Source organism: Macrobrachium nipponense, chromosome 15 (genome assembly GCF_015104395.2).
Source record: "Macrobrachium nipponense isolate FS-2020 chromosome 15, ASM1510439v2, whole genome shotgun sequence".
In the NCBI taxonomy this organism is placed as follows: domain Eukaryota; kingdom Metazoa; phylum Arthropoda; class Malacostraca; order Decapoda; family Palaemonidae; genus Macrobrachium; species Macrobrachium nipponense.
This window is the reverse complement of record NC_087208.1, coordinates 68,943,367-68,961,419: the sequence shown is the minus strand read 5'-3', so window position 1 is coordinate 68,961,419 and position 18,053 is coordinate 68,943,367. Positions and strand designations below refer to the sequence as shown.

General features: G+C 35.8%; 1 protein-coding gene across 3 annotated transcripts in view; it reads left to right on the top strand.

The window, feature by feature from the left end:
- LOC135195042 (TSC22 domain family protein 1-like) overlaps positions 1 to 18,053 on the top strand; it is a 499,143-nt gene that overhangs the window by 20,951 nt on the left and 460,139 nt on the right. For 2 of the 3 annotated variants that reach the window (XM_064221366.1, XM_064221364.1), the window contains exon 2: positions 5,124 to 5,171. The exons of the other annotated variant lie outside the window; for it this stretch is intronic. In XM_064221366.1, the coding sequence (XP_064077436.1) occupies positions 5,124 to 5,171 (48 nt within the window). The remainder of the gene's footprint in view (positions 1 to 5,123; positions 5,172 to 18,053) is intronic. 3 annotated transcript variants of the gene reach the window in all.

Sequence of the window (18,053 nt, the reverse complement as noted above, 5' to 3'; positions counted from 1 at the left end):
GACTTCACAAGAACCTTTCGGGATACTTTAACAACTTTGCCTACTTTTATAACTGTCTAGTAGTTAGTACCTTTAACTACTATGTACAGGAGATGAATCAAGGGACTGAATTAATTAGGACAGGAATAAAACATTTGATATCTCATAATTACCAAATTAAATACTGCTAATGTTAAGATATTTCATAATTATCAAATGTAATTACTGTTAATGTAGACTCTAAAATCGAATGGTTGGTATAATAATTCTTGGGTTCATTCTATACCAGGCATTATACGTACTAATATAATCCAAATAAATTATCTACTAAAGTTGGGAATGAGACTACTATATTAGTAGGCTTGTTGTCTACTGAAGTTGGGAATAAAAACATTACTAGTAGGCTTGTTATATTGAAGTTGGGAATAAATCTACTACTAGTAGGCTTATCTACTGAAGTTTGGAATAAAACTACTAGTAGGCTTGTTGTCTACTAAAGTTGGGAATAAAACTACTACTATAGTAGTTAGTTCACAGCACCCTGGCCTTTGGTATCCAGCCACGTCCGTTACGACGCTCCTGATTGGCTAGTGATTAGCCAGTTACAGGGCTGGAAACTGACCAGTATCTTCCCAGCGGTCAGAGTACATGTCAATGATTTAAGGATTATGATGATATGTGAATTATATACCTCAGTGAACTTAATGCTATACTATGTAATATGTAGTAGTAGTAGTAGTACGTATAGTGAAATAAACATGACATTTTTAATATAAAATATATTCTTTTATTATTAGAGAGTGTTGATCTTAATTAAGTCAATGTGTAATCAGCCAAGTAATATTTCCTGTCATTTCTGATGTTTTAGTACAATCAATCTACTAAACCTTTTCCAACAATAACAACAAACGAAAGCAAAGGATTCCTCTAGAAGAAAGAAATGTGTAAAGTTGAGCTGGGTGGAGGCCTGGTTGAGACTATTTTCTACATACATCCCCGCTCATTTTAATATTCTCAATCTTTTGCTTGTTATTTTCATATTGATAACCCTACTTATAATTTTTGGTAGCATTGTCATCCCTGACATTTAACTCTTTCGTATCCGCTTAGTTTTGAGCACTGTGTCCCCAGATATCCGAGGTGTCTGGGCGCGCTGGACAGTGCGAAAAAATGATTATTTTGAAAATTCAGCAAAAATATAAATTTTATGCCAACAACGTTCTTTTGCTGTTCTTTTTTTCTAAATGTTAGCATTTTAATGGTGGATATAGTCCAGAAATAAGAGTCCCAGCACCTCTAAATACGAAAAAATGTGAGTTATTTAACGAAAAAACAAAAAAATCTTTCCTTTTTTTATATTTTCGTTCCTAATCCAAAAACTCTGAAAGTCAGGCGAATGAATTATTTTTTATGAGAAAGCCAATAAAACTCCCTAAATATCGACATATAAACAGTGGAAAACGAATAAGTCCAGCCTGTGAAAAAATTGATAGAAAAGAGGATAAGAAACTTAGCGCTCTGCCCGGCGCATAGTGAGAATTATCGCTATAAATTTTTTTTTTTTTTTTGAAGACCCCTATCTCGGTTATTTTTCATTGAAATTCCTTTGTAAATATACAAAAATGTAGAGAAAACATTGAAGAATAAAGGGAAGGTCAAGAAAAATGGCTTTGGATACGGCAACAGTTTTATTTTGACATTATAAATTGATCAAAACAAAAAAAAATGTTACCGTTATCAACATTTATTGCTAGAATAAAATTTTTTTTAAGAGCCCTATCTCTGTTATTTTTCATAGAAATTACTTAGTAAATATACAAAAATGTAAAGGAAAAGTTGAGGAATAAAGGGAGAGTTAAGAAAATTGGCTTTGGGGTAACTGAGAGGGTAGTGTAGGTGCGATCAGCTGATTTCATTGTGAGAGTTTTACTATGCATGGGATTTGAGCATGCGCAGTACAGAAACCACTTTGCTGGCGTATTGATACCCGAGATACACGGTCCAAGGTATGATCTAGCCTATGGAAATCGCTACTTGTCCGAAAATTAAAAAAAATGCCCCTACCACACGTACGAAAAATTTTGGTAAATTTTACGTACCGCTACGTCAGTTGGATAGATAGGGGATAGAGTATTTTTACGTACTATTACATCAGTTGGACATGAAAGGGTTAAGCTATGATACTGTATGAAACACAAGGCGATAAATGATGAATGTACTGTGATGTCATGTAAGGAATGAAAGAATATATTTTGTATTAAAAATTTCATGTTTATTTCACTATAGTACATATTTTAGCACTAGTTTACTGAAGAACGTAATTCATATAGTATATCATTATAATCCTTAAATCATTGACTTGATGTTTAGTTAATGAAACTGGGAAACATTTATCTTAGGATAAAACAGAGGTGTAATGAAAATTATAACTTTTGAAAGACATGCTAGTCAAGAGAGGTCAGAGCGGAGGTGTGTACTACTCTCACTGCTGGGAAGATACTGGTCAGTTTCCATCCCTATGACTGGCTCATCACTAGCCAATCAGGAGTGTTGTAACGCGTGGCTGGATACCAAATGCATGGGTGCTGTGAATTAATTATCTACTGATTTTTAGTCAATTTTCCAAACTTTATATCATAGTTAAGCCATTAATAAAACATGCATACTGAGAGAGAGAGAGAGAGAGGAGAGAGAGAGAGACCCTTAAAATTTTAATGTCAAAATTCCCCATAAAATTTTGTTTTAGATGATGCCAGAAGCAAGTGATATGCAAAAGTTACGTAAACTGGTGGATAATTAGCGAGAGAATAATGCAGACTGTTATATAGCAATATTGACAGTATGAGTGCATACATTTGTCAACATGCATTATGAAGCAGCCCTTGTAATCTTGCTGATTGAAAAACCCAGTACACCTGTGGTATTGCTCATCCTTTTTTTTTTTTTAAACTTTATAGTCTACTGTCATTTTCCTTTATATCTATAAAATTTATAAGATAAATTTACCTCTGTGTTGTAGATGATTCCATGTTTAAACTGGCTGTTATATTTTAAGAAGTTTCCAAGTATCAATATAAATGAGAGTAAAATAAATGGACATCCTGGTTTACTACTTTCCTCAGTTTTCTATTAACAAGTGGACTTGGTTCAAGTATTTCTAGGCTCCATTTATCTGAGTTAGTGAATAGACTATAGTATAATGATAGCAAAATTTTACTTAGTTATTTAGAGGCTATAAAACAGGTTCATGACTCCCTTAAAATAGAGGTGAGAATTGTCCCATGTCATAGGGCAAAAGTTGAGTGCTGTCTGCCCTTGAATTGAGGACCCGTGCTAGCTGTGAAGAAGAGAAGATTGAGTTAAGTAGTATGTGCAAAATTTCGTCAGCATCAGGCTCCTTCATATCAAGTCGTATGGAACAACAGGACAAAGCACCTTATACGGTTCCCCTGAGTTAGGCCAACTGATTTTCTTTGAGTAAATGAATCCTCATTCTTTTTAAAAAGATTTCTAGAAGTGATGAAACTCAATTTACAGTCACTACTTTAAAGAGAAACTCAATTTACAGTCAGTATTTTGAAGGTTACAGAAGATGTCTTGAGAGTGAAGGTTACAAAAGATGTCTTGAGAGCATGTAAGTGCAGAGATTTTAGAAGGCTGAAGGTCATGATAGAAATCTAAATGAATTTAAATATCCTAGGTTGGATGAACATTACTGTATTGTCAGGCAGCTTAATCACAGTTTTACCTTAGAGTTTGGTGGAAACCATGTTGGAAATTTTATATGAAGTTGCACTAAGGTTAGTTTATTGAGCAGAGGATAGGGTGCTCCAATAAGTTTCAAGATTTATCCTGGGCTGTTAGACTATAAGAGCAGATAGCTGCTGCAGAGAGCAACAAGTCCTTCCAGTTGAGTAGCTACTTCATCTAGTCTTTGGAGGGCACTGGCCCTCATGGACAACCCCTCTAGTATAAGATCTGTTGACAGCTATCAGTTTATTTTTTACCTCTCCAACAGATAGTAGCACAATAAACAAATGATCAAATTCAACCATTGGGTAGCCTTGGAAAAGAGCATCTTTTCCCTATTCAGTCTGATGAGGGTGTTTTATCATCCACAAGCACATAAACTTAACAACTTCATTGAGTTGCAAGAGGAATGATTTATGAACTTGCTATGTCTGATCTTATGGGTTTGGTTAGGGAATTTCTATTATGACATATGTTCTGTAAAAAAACAGTTAGTTCCACATAAACCTTCAGTGCTAAGTCTCCACTTCAAGATAATGTATAGTGATATTTGACTTTTTTTTCCTGTTTTAGACAAGCAGGATGCCAGACCCAACAAGCAGATAGAATGGGCTTTCTACTACTACTATTTATGTTATGGAACATTTTTTTTTCTCTCAACTCTGCCCTTATTTTCCTACAAGCAGGCTTCAGTTGTGTGATAGATGAGGAGGATTAGTATTGGTATCTGCCATTAAGGGATACCAGTCAATACTTTCTCAAATCACAGCTTTAGTAGAGCAAGAAATACCTGTACTTATGGGAGGAACTGTATTAACTATATAAAATAGTCCTAAGAGACCGTTCCATAATGAGATTTTTCTTTCTGTTGACAGTGTTCAAGGAAAGTGAGGAAATTTCTTGGCATGTTGGTCAAGGTGATAATTACGAGATGAAACCATTATTGAGACCATCCATTGCATTAAATATCAAAGACTGAGTTCCTTGACTAAAATTATTGATTCACTCCTGAATAACAAATGCTCAATAATTTTATCTCAAGCTTAAACACAAAAAATATGTTTATACAAACTTGTTATACTCATCTTTATAAAAAGTTCTCCTAACCCCTTCTCTTGACACACTTTCTTATTACTCAGTCTCCATCTAAACTGGCAATGAAGGCTGTATTGAAAGAATGTAATAATTTTTTTATATACAAATTAGTCATTTAAAGAAACCTTTTATATTTTTTGGGGAAGGAGGAAGTTCTCCAATTCATGAGTGATTTTCAACTTGTATTGCCATTGTAAATACTATTCTAAAGTGATGTCAGGTATGTATTCATATGTTTTTCATGTATGCTCGGTATTACGAACCAGTTTCTAATACTGTATATTACTTTCCTCTCACAGGAGTTGTATCAGCCATTGTGTAACTGGCTGGTCACTATTCAAGGCTAGGTATGTGATTCAGGTCTTGCATCAGGTCATTTATTAGTGTCTTTTTATTTTCATCAAATGACAAAATGTTTGTCCTTTGATACAGAAATGTTTGTCCTTTGTATCCGGAATTTATCAGAAAGCATGATTTGTGCCTCAGCTCCCTCTGGTTGTTCCCTTTGTGAATGAGCTTAGCAGTAAGAATTGCTATGATTCGTACTATACGTACATGCCAAAGCTGTTAAAACTGTTATCGATGGAGGTGACTAGTTGGTTATTTAGTACTGTATTGTATGGATTGATTGTTTATCTTCAGTTTGAAGTTCATTCACCTTGAATACACCTTTACCTTTGTTAACAAGTTTTTTCCATTCATAATTTTTTTGAGATTGTATTACGCTTATTATTTCATTTATATTTTTTCATTCTGTTACAGACTCACTTCAGATTTGTCTCAAGTGATTTTTCCATTTATATACATATAAATTCATATTTCAACATTTGTTTAAGGGAGATAAAAAAAATTAATCTTTAGATCATCATTTAAAAGCTCTGCCCTTCTTTACTTTAAAAAAAATTTGTTTGAAGGGATTGAGGATTATGATTAACTTCGCAGTCATCACGATTACCATGAGAATTTCTATAGGTGGGATATTCTCCTCATACTACCCAACTCTTTTGTAATGAAAGTACTGTACAGTTTTGTAAAGTACAAGTACCCTTTTTTATGACATAGTGACACCAAATTACTTTTGGCTTTATTACAAAGCAGGGGAGTTATTGTAAGAAATTTAAGAACTACTATTGGCTGTGGAATTTATAAGAACATATGCATGTGAAGCCCGGGATTATATAAACACACAAGTTCCAACAAAAGCCACGCTTTTTCCAAAAGATTTTTGGTATTTTACCTACAATTTTTGTTGATTTTGTTATTTTGTTATGTCAGTCATATGAGAAGGTTTAGGATGTTGCTTTCAGTTTTGTTGACTTTATTTACCATTTCTTTACATAATCTAAAGATGACTACAGTTGGAGAGGTGGTGGTACTAGTGTTTGGAACAGTGATATATAGTTATAGAACAGTGAGCATGGTTCAGTTTTGGTTACTTTTGTGGTTCTAGAAGACTTATCCTAATGTCATTTTGTCCTGTGAGTTTCTCAAATTGTACATATATAATGTCAATATCATTCCAGGTATGGGATATGCTTGTTTGGACTGAATTGGTTTATCAGCAGAGCATTTGAGGTATGCCGTTTGTCTAATTTCATTGGAAAAATGGATGGGGGTTCTGGCCTTGAGACACAACACATTGCTAACTGTGCTGGTAATGTAATGTAGTTGTAAGGGTCAGTCATCCTCATTATGACAGAAATTTTGTGGTCTGTACTTGGGCATGGGAAGATAAAATGTTGGTTGTAATTTTTAAGGCAGTGGTGAAGCCTATGACAGGGAAGTCTGTTGGATATGCTTTTGCTGAGGTAGCGTATTCATAAATGGTTTAGGTTCAGAAACTTGGTTTTTGAAGTGCCACTAAACTACAAATTTTATATGTGAGTGAGATGATGGGGAGACCAGATGTGGGTATTTGCGAGGATTGACCCTGCCCCTCTCTTAATGCACTCCAAGGACCTTTAAATTGACTAGAATAACTGGTTTTTCTTGGAGACAAATACTTAAAACTATACAGCAGACCCTCGCTATTCGCAGACTCGCCTATTTGCAGATTTTTCTATGGGCCGTATACACATACTCATTATTTGTGGAAAATTTGCCTATTCGCAGTATTTTTCACTGAGAAATATTCGCAAATTACTGTGCATATTTTCATATAATTTTTGTGACTAATTGTACTTATTGTGATAAAAATATTTTAAAACTCAGGTACCATAAGCATTTTTTGAGTTTTTTTTTGTGTTTTAACTATCAAAATGGGCAGTTCTAGCAGTTTTTAGAGGGGTTTTAAGTATTCACAGTTTTAAGCTATTCATGGGAATGGCGTGCATCCATCCTCCGCGAATTTGGGGTGTCTACTGTGTGTCAGGTTTTACTGCCTCAACACAGTATTCTAGTATCTTTGGAAAATATTTCAGGGTCTGTGAGATGTATGGCTGTCTTATATTTAGGCCAACTTTATTCAAAATATGTGCACTCATTCTTCACTTTTACCTGGCTTTTTTACCTTCTGTATTGTGGCTGTGCCCATTGTTGGTGTTAACTTCAAGATTTTAGTCTTGGTGGGTACTCCTCTGGTATATCTATGCTCTTCAGTGATGAAACATAATTGCATGGGTTTTCATTAAAAATTCACAAACTGGCAACGTAACATGCTCCATATTTATCTGTTATTTCAGTGCGAAAACTCAATTATTATATACGTACGGTGAATCCCCCGTATTTGCGTTCTCAACATTCACGGATTTCTCTATGGACCACATCTACCCATTATTCGTGGGAAATTCATGTATTCTCGGTATTTTTCTGAGAAATATCCACAAATTCCTTGTTTTGTGTTTTTTTTTTTTATCTTTCATTATAAAAATGCACTTTTAGTGATAAAACTATTTAAAAAAAAACATATAAAAATTTTTAGTGGGTTTTTCCTGAGTTTCAACTAACAAAATAGGCAGTTTTAAGCATCTTTATTATATGGGTTTCAATTATTCATGAGGTGTTCTGGTACGCACCCCCCGTGAATATGGGGCGAACACTGTACTGTACAATAAGGCCATAATGTTTTAATAAGAGAGAAATCTGTCATATATATCAAAACTGTAAGAAAATATCATGTTTAACGAAATTTTAGAAAAAGTTACGAAACATTTTCAAAACTTTAAGTTCACTTATTGCCGATGCATTTGACAAAAATAAAGTCATCATCAAACCTCAATTCAGATGTTAGAAATAAAAAAAATTGTCATAACATTAATATTGAGAAATAAAAAAAAAAATTTGTCATAACATTAATATTGCCTCTAATGCAACCGTAAAATTTGAAATACGTAGTCCCATTGTATTTTTTTGAAGCCTCAACATGGAAAAAATGTAATAAGTAAATACGAAAATATTACTGTGGCTAGAACACATCCACTGATATCAACGGGGAGCCGAGCTTGTGTGACACAACCATTAGAGTAGTGGTGGCGCAACATGAACCACCTAGAACGTAGGTGTACGTTCAATGAGTATTGACTGAAATTATCTTGAAAAATGGAATGATTCAAGTTTTACTATTTCTTAACCCACTTAAAACATTATTGCATGCTAGCAAATATTCCCCTATGTAATTATTCTTTTGTTAAAGCTGAGAGTTTGTTCCTAAGCCTAGGTATGTTAGATTTCTTTGCTTCTACAAATACATTCTATGTATACTACTTAGCATTCACATCTCTACTGTATATTAACTATTTCTGGCCAGAAAGCATATGAAGTTATCTGCACATTCTTGTACTTCAAGTTATCTTATTAATGAATAATTATATACACCGAAAGCAAGCAGAAGTACTTTAAGAAAATATTTTAAGCCAGTTAAAAGGCAATTGTTCCATAGGCCTTGATGTTAATACTAATAGATGCGTATTTTGATTAAAAGCCATCATCTCCATATAATTAAAATCATTATCATTAATTCTTCAAAGACCGGGTATTTTCTACAAATAAATTTTTTAGTAACAGAGATTACATCTCAGAAAGCTAAGATTATTTTTTTAGACCTATAAATCATTTTGCAGCATACAGGCAGCTTGAACACAGCCTGAAACTTCAACATTCACAGAAAACTTGTAGTTCATATTCTGAAAATGTTATGACTTTTGAGCTAATTACGTCTGCTGGTATATAAGGTGACCAGCTTTCTTAGACAACATCCGCTGAAATTTTTGGTTCAGAGGCGTAAAAACCTCCAAAACATGACATGTTTTTGTCATTGAAAAACTGAAATGGGGACCGTGCAGCCCTTACCATTCATAAAGCAGCATTCAAAAGTTTCTCTCACCCTATTTATCCTAAATTGCAAAGGTATTGAATAAAAATTCAATTGATTAAATCAAAGTAGGCTATGATTTAATGACTACTTACCAGTGATTGAACTGTAGTATTAAAATTATCTATGGGCAAAACACTGCTGGATGGCAGAGAGTGGTGCTGGCTGGTTGCAGGCGGGAAGGAGGCAAGAGGGGAGTCGGTCAGGGACACGCATGACGATACGGAGGATGGTTTGGCGGGAAATTTGGTTTTATGTTCATGGAAGGTAATCTCGCAAATTATGCCATGGAAAGTTGTTTTATCATTTCCTCAGGTATATACGCTGTACAGTGAGTAGTATGGTGTGCAACATTTTTTTTATTTTTTTTATTTTTTATTTTTTTCTCCCTCCCTGTATTCCAATTTTGCATCTTTCTGTGACAGTGAAAACTGGGGACATTTCTGGGGACACCAGTAGCTGGTGACAGGTTGCTGAAAACGGTTTCCAGGGACGTCTGGTCACCTTACTGTAATAATGCTGCAGAGGTAGTTATGTTGACCAGCCCCGGGAGCATGTTAAGCGCTCTGTTGTGGATGGCACCGTGAACATTACCACGCCATGCTTTGAGCCAATCAAAGTAAAAAAAAAAAAAAGAAAGAAATCGGTTAAATCACATAGGTTATGAATTATACCAGTGCATAAAAGAGATGATATTCATATAACCATAGGGAAAATAGTTTCAGCTGTAAAATTCACAAACTTGTTGATGTGTATGACATTGGAAATGGAAAAAAAGTGACACTACTTGGCAACGTTTTGTTGAGTCTGAGATTTTGGATGAGAGAAGAAGAATCATGTCGCCTCAGATTTGAGCATGATTGTACAGGTTAATTTTATTAGGACGAGCTGTGAAAAATTTTAGTTGGTTTGATGGTAGGCCATAGTCTGATGCAATTGTGTACTGAGCACAGTACAGTGCTGTAGTTACTAAATAATATGTGACAGTAGTTGTATAAAAGTGCATATTAGCATACGCAACATAAAACAATCCAAGGAATACAAAAGAAAAATTCATAGCTGAACAAAGATTATTTTGCAACAATAGTTTATGGTCATAGCTCACTACTAGATAAATGCTGAATGAATGAATAAGTGAATAAAATTGTTAAATGCAAGTGTTTAATTGGAACAATTAAGGAGAAAATTGTTGAATGTGAGACCTCAAATGCCAACATGGGTATGTACTGTACCGTGCAAATGTGCCGATAAGCAAAAACCGTCATTATCCGAAACTCAGTGATGTATGGCTCCATAATGGGGCTTTGGTGGTGATAACTGGTTATTGGCACCATAAGCACCCTTTTGGAGTGCCATAAGAACCCTTATGGCGCCATAAGGTGCCTTATAGCGCCGATAACCAGAACTTGTCCCGTTATGGCATTGATAACCAGAACTTGTCCCATTATGGCACCATAAATTGCCAATTTTATGGCACTAGACAAGCCCCATAAAACCAGATCGCCAATTACAGAGTCTGCCAATAACTGGGGACTGCCTGTACAGTAATTTAAAAATAATTGTACAGTGGCATAACTGTGGATTTGTTTATCCATTTTTTGACTCGTGTTACTATGAGTATTTTTTAATGATAATAATGATAAGCATCCTGATATATGTACTATTGAGGAAATGTTAAAACCTGATGAAGGCCAAAAGTTATTTTTTAATTTAGCTGTGGCACCACCCTGTAACAACTCGGTATTTACTACTCAAAGTCTGCCGGCCCCTGTTTGGCTAGTTTATGTAGTTTTCTTATGATAGTATTAATGATAATAAAGAATTTTAAGAAATATTTCTAAATTTTTTTGTCTAATGATGAAAGTCTAAGGATAAAGAGCTTTGTATTTAGACTTGCTCTCATCCTGCCTGGAGTTCATATCTCTCGCCACAGGTCCCCAACACATGGAATAAAATTTATTTACCTTGGTCTAAACTTCAGGATAGTATTTTTGTTCATAGGATCGGGACTTTCTGCCTTCTATTTTAACATATTTTCCATGGTATGGGTGCACTGTTAATAGTACAGTACAATGTACTAATATGTATAATAATGATAACAATAATATAGTGTATACAGGAAGTAGACTCCTTCAAACAAGTTCGCTCAAAAAGGATGGCTGTATTCAAAGAATTATCCTTGTACATATAGGATTTTTAAAATTGTTCTAATTATTTGCTTTTTTGGCTCAGCGATGTCAGATGTTCATATTTGGAAAAGGATAGCTGGGATGCAGGAATAGTTTTACGTATTCAGAAATAAAATATTTAATAAGGAAATCTGAGATTCAAGCAAGGGTCCGTCATCTGGTATGAATCTGTGGTCAGGTTCGGGCAGGGTTCGTCATCTGGAATGCTGGTTTATTGTCATCTTCAGGACGGGTTCGTGGAGGAACATGAGAAATCAGTCAGTCAAATGTGGCAATATTTATGGTGACCTTATATGGCACTAAATTCGTATTGGCTTTGCGGGTCTTGGGTGGAGCCTATTGTCCCTAGATGTACGTGCTATGCTGGCCGCACAGAAGAAAACCTGCAACCACTGCAGTGGGACAGTAGGCTTGACCCAAGACCCACTCAGCCAATAAGATTTAGCCCCCTGTGTAGAACTGCTATAAGTACTGCCAGACTCAACCTGTTTCTCCAGTTTCTCCACAAACTCATCCTGAAGATGACCAGTGAGGGGGTTGAAACATGTAGACGTACTAAGAAGCAGTAATATCAGTAATACATAGCAGCATTTCAGATGAAGTTCCAGCCAATGAACCCAGACTGAATACCAGATGACGGACTCCTGCCTGAATCATGGATTTCTCTGCTAAATATATTTTAATCCTGAATAAAATTATTCCTGCATCCCAGCTGTCCTTTTCCCAACATATTATGAACATCGGCCAGATCATCTCTGAGCCAAAAATGCGAATACATTAATTTAAAAAATGAAAAAATCCTATAGTACAAGATTAATTCGTTGAATACAGCCATCCTTTTTGATAGAATGTAGTAATAATGATAACAATAATAATTATAGTAATCAGGTTGCACTTCTTTAGTTAACTATAGTCACTCCCCAGTTATTGGGGGCTTCCGTTCTGACACCTTGATATGATAAGCGAAAATGGCCAATAACCAAAAATTGGCGAGCTTTTATCGGCGCTGATAACTGTATTTTGCTACTGATAACCAGTGAATGGTGCCAATAACTGGAAATTGATGCGTTAAGGTCTTGAATTTTTAGTTATATTTTCAGCGTGACAAGCACCATAAAACTGGATCACCGATAACCGGGGGCTGCCTGTACTGAATATTGTGCACAGTGAACCCCCAGTATTCATGCACTCCAGATTTGCGACTCACATATTCGCACATTACTTTCTGGAACCTATGCCCCCCTTATTCGCAGAAAATTTGCCTATTTGAGGTATTTTTCTGTGTGAAATATCAACAAATGACTGTTTTTTTATTCTTTTCTATCAGTTTCATCATAAAATGCACTTTTTGTGATAAAACTATTATACAAAAACAGGTATGTATAAACCTTTATTAGTGGTTGTTTCTTGAGTTTTAACTAACAAAATACTAGGCAGTTTTAAGCATTTTTGTAGGGGTTTCAACTATTCGTGGATTCTAGCTGTTGTGGGGGCGGGGCGGTGGGGGGGCCTCTGGTATGTATCCCCTACGAAAACAGGGGGAACACACTACGTACATTAGTTACATACATTAGTTACTTGAAGATTATACATGTGGTCAGAGAAAGTACTAGGCTGTGATGTGTTAAGACAGGCTGGGCAAGATTGAACTTGACACACCAGTCTCTGTATGAAAACCCTTAAAACGTAGCTTATGATTTTGACGGTGCCTATTTTTTAGTTACTGTTGACTAAACTATTTTTAGTCTTCATTTTCAGTAGTTTCATTACAACAGTATTTTTTTTTTATTTGATTAGATTCTTTCAGAAATCTCAAAAATGTTTGCTTTCACTAATTAATTTAGATCTAAAACCTTTTCTTAGTAGCTGTATGGTTGATCTGTTTCCATTGTTGCCTTGCATGTTGTTATGCACCATTTTATCCAGCAGTTGTCTAGTCCTACTTTTGCATAGGATCCTGGCGCCAAGTTGTTTTTGTACGTCACATACATGCTTTTACTTAGGCTTGTCTTTTTGTGTGAGCCAATATGTTACAGCCAATGTTTTTGTTTCCCAAGAAATTATTTTAAGGTTAATATGCTTGCATGTGTAAACTAAACATTTTTTTTCATGTTTTTGTCCTGGCATTGGTTTCAAGCTCTGTCATAAATGTTTCCTCATGTTAATATGGCGCTTAGTGTTCTAGAGTCTGTGTATACATACTTACATGCATTGACCTTAGGTTCAATAGATCTGGTATAAATGTAGGAAGACTTGGCAGGATAAAGGCACAGTCTGACAAGAATCAGGTTCAAAAGTTTAAAGGAAAATCCATTTTGATTTTTTTTCCAACTAACTTAATTTGTCTAAGATTATTAATATCCATGGAGAAAATACATAATAGAAAGGGCTCAGGAAATAATATTAAATATTCGGATCGGAGTTTCAACTTGAAAGTTTCTTGTCTGTAAAATACCCCAAATTAATTAGCTTCATCATTTACTATACATATTTTAAAAAAATTTCACTAACAGTTTAAATTGGTGTATAGTATTGCATTAAAAGCTGTTACATCAAGAAATTTTAATCATCTTAATCAACCATTGTCCATTAAGACAGGGTGTTCCTGCAAAGTGATAACATTTAACCTTGAGAGAGATTAAAGATATACATCGTTCAAGTACAAAATGAGTAACTTTCAAAGGAAGGAAAAGGAAGATTTCCTTTTCCTGTTAAAGATTCCCTTTTCCTGCTCTGCTTGATTAAACCCTAAGAAGCCATTTACACACTATGGGCATAAAGCCTTCCATATTCCATCCATATTGATCTCACTCACTTCCCTCCCTGCATCTGCATCATTCTGCGTCATTTATCTCCCTTAGCACATGCCTATACGTATGACGAGTACATATAGTATTTTTTGAAATTTGCTATTACGCCCTGATACATTAACTGAATGAGTGAAGTTGTGTTAGGTGTTAGATATACAACTAGAACATCCGGGTGGAAATCTTATAATAAACAACTTGAACATCCGGATGGAAATCATCCATGGTTGGTGGGAGACAAATTTTTTGAAATTGCGCATATTTTTATATATAAAACTTTATGTAACGGCTAATTTAAAATGGTGCAAACATTACAACAATCGGACAAAAAAAAAAAAATCTGATTTTTTCGGAAGAGTTACCGTGCGGACGTAAGGAAATTTTTTTTTTTTTTTTTTTTTTTCTCTCCATAGATTCACCATAAATTGAAATTGTGCTAGAGACTTCCAATTTGTTGCAAAATAAAAGTAAATGATTGAATATTACTAGAATGTAAGAGTTTTAGCTTAAAATTGCGTTTTTTGACCATTTCGGTCGAGTCAAAGTTGACCGAAGGTTGATATTTTGGCACTTATCGTTATTTATATGAAAATATTTCAAAACTGATAAAAGCTACAGCCATGGGTTGTTTATTGTTGTATTCTACATGAAATTGCACTCATTTCCATTTATAAAACTTTATGTAATGGGTAATTTAAAATGGTGCAAACATTACGACAATCAGATGAAAAACATTTATGATTTTTTCGGAAGAGTTACCGCGCGGACGTAAGGAAAAAGTTTTTTTTCATAAATTCACCATAAATCGAAATATTGTGCTAGAGACTTCCAATTTGTTGCAAAATGAAGGTAAATGATTGAATATTACTAGAATATAAGAGTTTTAGCTTACAATTGCGTTTTTCGACCATTTCGGTAGAGTCAAAGTTGACCGAAGGTTGAAATTTTGGCACTTATCGTTATTTATATGAAAATATTTCAAAACTGATAAAAGCTACAACCATGAGTGGTTTTTAGTTGTATTCTACATGAAATTGCAAACATTTTCATATATAATACTCCATGTAACGGCTAATGTAAAATGGTGCAAAAATTATGTCAAAGTAACAAAATAATTTCTGAGATGTGTCGCTGATGCTTTTTAGTGCGAGAAGAAAGAAATTAGCGCTTGCGTGCCTGGGTAACGATTGTAAACAAAACAACGCCTTGATCCGTGAGCTCCCAGCATCCCCCAAGGCGCGTGATTCAAAAGTTGTCGCCTAGTAGGCCTATAACTATTTTTCCGCAAATTTAAAAAAAAAATTGTATATCGACGTACCATACGTCCAATCGACACCCAACAGACAATTTATATCGACGTTTAATACGTCCAATCGGCATTAAAGCGTTATAAGGTTGCTAAGGGATATAACCTCCTTATCTATAATTTTCTCGAGGTGCCTCACTGCTCATGGACACGTGATACAAGTTGGCTGGTTTTTTGAAGTGATGAAACCATCCATGACTTGCAGCAAATGTGTTTCATCTTTAACACTTTTGCCAGCCTTAGCCTTCAAGTCATTACCGCTGTCTTTGGTGTTTCATCCAGATACTCGGAAATTTTTCCATTTTCTCATACTTATATACAGCCGACCCCATTTATTTGTGACTCTGGATTCGTGGACTCACCTATTCACAAATTTCAGTATTGAACATGGATACACATTATTCGCGGAAAATTTGCTTATTATTTGTGTTATTTTTCACCGAGAAATCTTCACTAATTACTGTATTTTCATATTTTCATGACTGACTGCGCTATTTGTGATAAAACACTTAAAATACTTGGGTATTATCATTTTTAAGGTTGGTTATTTTGTGTGTCAAAATAGGCAGTTCTAAGCACTTTTAGTAGCGTTTTTATTTGCGGATTTTAGCTATTAGCGGGGGTCGGGTTGTGGTACACATCCCCGTGAATACCAGGGTCAACTATAATTGTTGACTGTGTTGGCACAATACTTTTCACGTGCTCCATAATTTTGTCTTTAATCTTAAAAACTGTGCCGATGGTTGAGCAATTAATCTTATAATGGTGTGTTATGTCAACCATTTTTTCACCACTTACTAACTTCTTTATTATAGCCACTTTAGTTTCCACTGAGTTGGCTTACTGCTTGGTAACACTACCACTTTCATCAGTGGCTTGGCGCTTGCCATTATCCATGATATATTTATGGATGTGGTGAATATTTCATGATAAAAATGCACGAATAAAGGAATCACTGCACAGGAAATGAAATCTTAGCGCTAGTGTAGGTACAGAGGAATTGGGGTGCTTAGTGGTATTAGCTTTGGTGCTGTCCAGCATGGGTAGTGGCAGAAATTGCAACTAGTCGAGGCAGGCTCTTACAACAAAATTAGGAATGGCGGGTCGTAATCCAGAGTACTCCAAACAAAAATTGAATTTACGAGCATGGACATTTGTATTTTTTAATGTTCGTAAGCTGAAAGTTTGTAAGTAGAGGATTGTCTGTACTTTGTGGATAAGTGGTTAAGAATTTTCTCAGAAGAGATCATAAAGATCCAGGACCCAAAACTTCTCACCAAACTGTTTTTTGAACCTTTCAGCCAGTGACAGGTCACTGTTGTCCCATTGTGTACCACTTATGGTAAAAGAGTGTTTTGTTCATGAAACTTACCTGTCAGATATATATATAGCTGTATTTTCTCTGAAGTCCGACAGAATTTCAAAAACTTCCGACACACGCAGTGGTCGGCCAGGTGGTTAGTACCCATTCCCGCCGCTGGGAGGCGGGTATCAGGAACCATTCCCATTTTCTATTCATAATTTTTCTGTCGCCGGTGCTGAAAACACCTGTTTTCAGTACCTCCGTCTTAGGATTTTGAAAACTTCATTGCCGCTAAGTATCCTAATTATCTTTTGATTTATTTACTTGGATTTGTGGCTAGGCATACGCTATCTTAAATTGATTTGAATTTGATTCATTTTTGCATAAGATATCTGAATCTAGTTAGGCTAGTTTCAGAGGGGGTTGTCTACAAAGATAGGGTGTGGCTACCGAAAGCTTCGGTAGATCCGCACTTGGTATGCACGAGGGGTATGGGTCTTGCTTCTTTGTTGAGATTTGTCATGTTAGGAATGTGAGACTTTGTCTATTCCGTAAGGAAGACGTATGATTCGTATGTACGCAATTAATCAGTAACAAAAGTCAGGGTAGTGAACCTGCTAACCTTCCTGTAGACTTTATTTTGCCTAACCCTGTAGTATGGCCTACGGGCTATGAATATGTCTGCGAGAGGTGCTCGCTCTCCTTCATTGCTGTGAAGAGTGCCACTTCTGTAATTGTTACTCCTAACCCTGTAGTGTTGCCTTCGGGCCCTAAAACAGTGTCTGTAGAGGAATTGCCCTTTCGCTTATACTCTTTCGATTCGTAACTTAGAATCGAAAGTGCTTGCTTTAGAGAGCAAAAGTGAAGTGGCTAAGTGCAGTGTCAGTGCCCCTGGTGTAGTGGAGGGTGCGTCAGATCGGCCTTATTTCGCCTCTAGGCCGGGACCTCTGCTTGACTCCCAGGACCGGGGAGAGAGCATGTCGAAAGCCGAAGGAGGGTTACAAGGAACCCCCACCGATCTGGCGTGCCTTCGGCAGTATCTGATGAAACTCCCCAGACTACCAAAGTGTGTGCACGTGCACGAATCCTGAAGGATTGCTTCTCGTCCTCCGAAGCGTCCTCCCCGTGCAGGGGTTGGAGCTTTCGGAAGGACTCGCGCCCTCTAAAATAGAAGCTTTATAGAAGAGGACGCTTCACGTCCTCTCTCTCTCTCTCTCTCGTTATGCGTTTCAGTGAGAAGTAAGAAGGCGAACGTCGCCTGAACTCGTGTCCGTCTTTCCACCGAGAAATACGAAAGAAGTCATAGTAGCAGGAC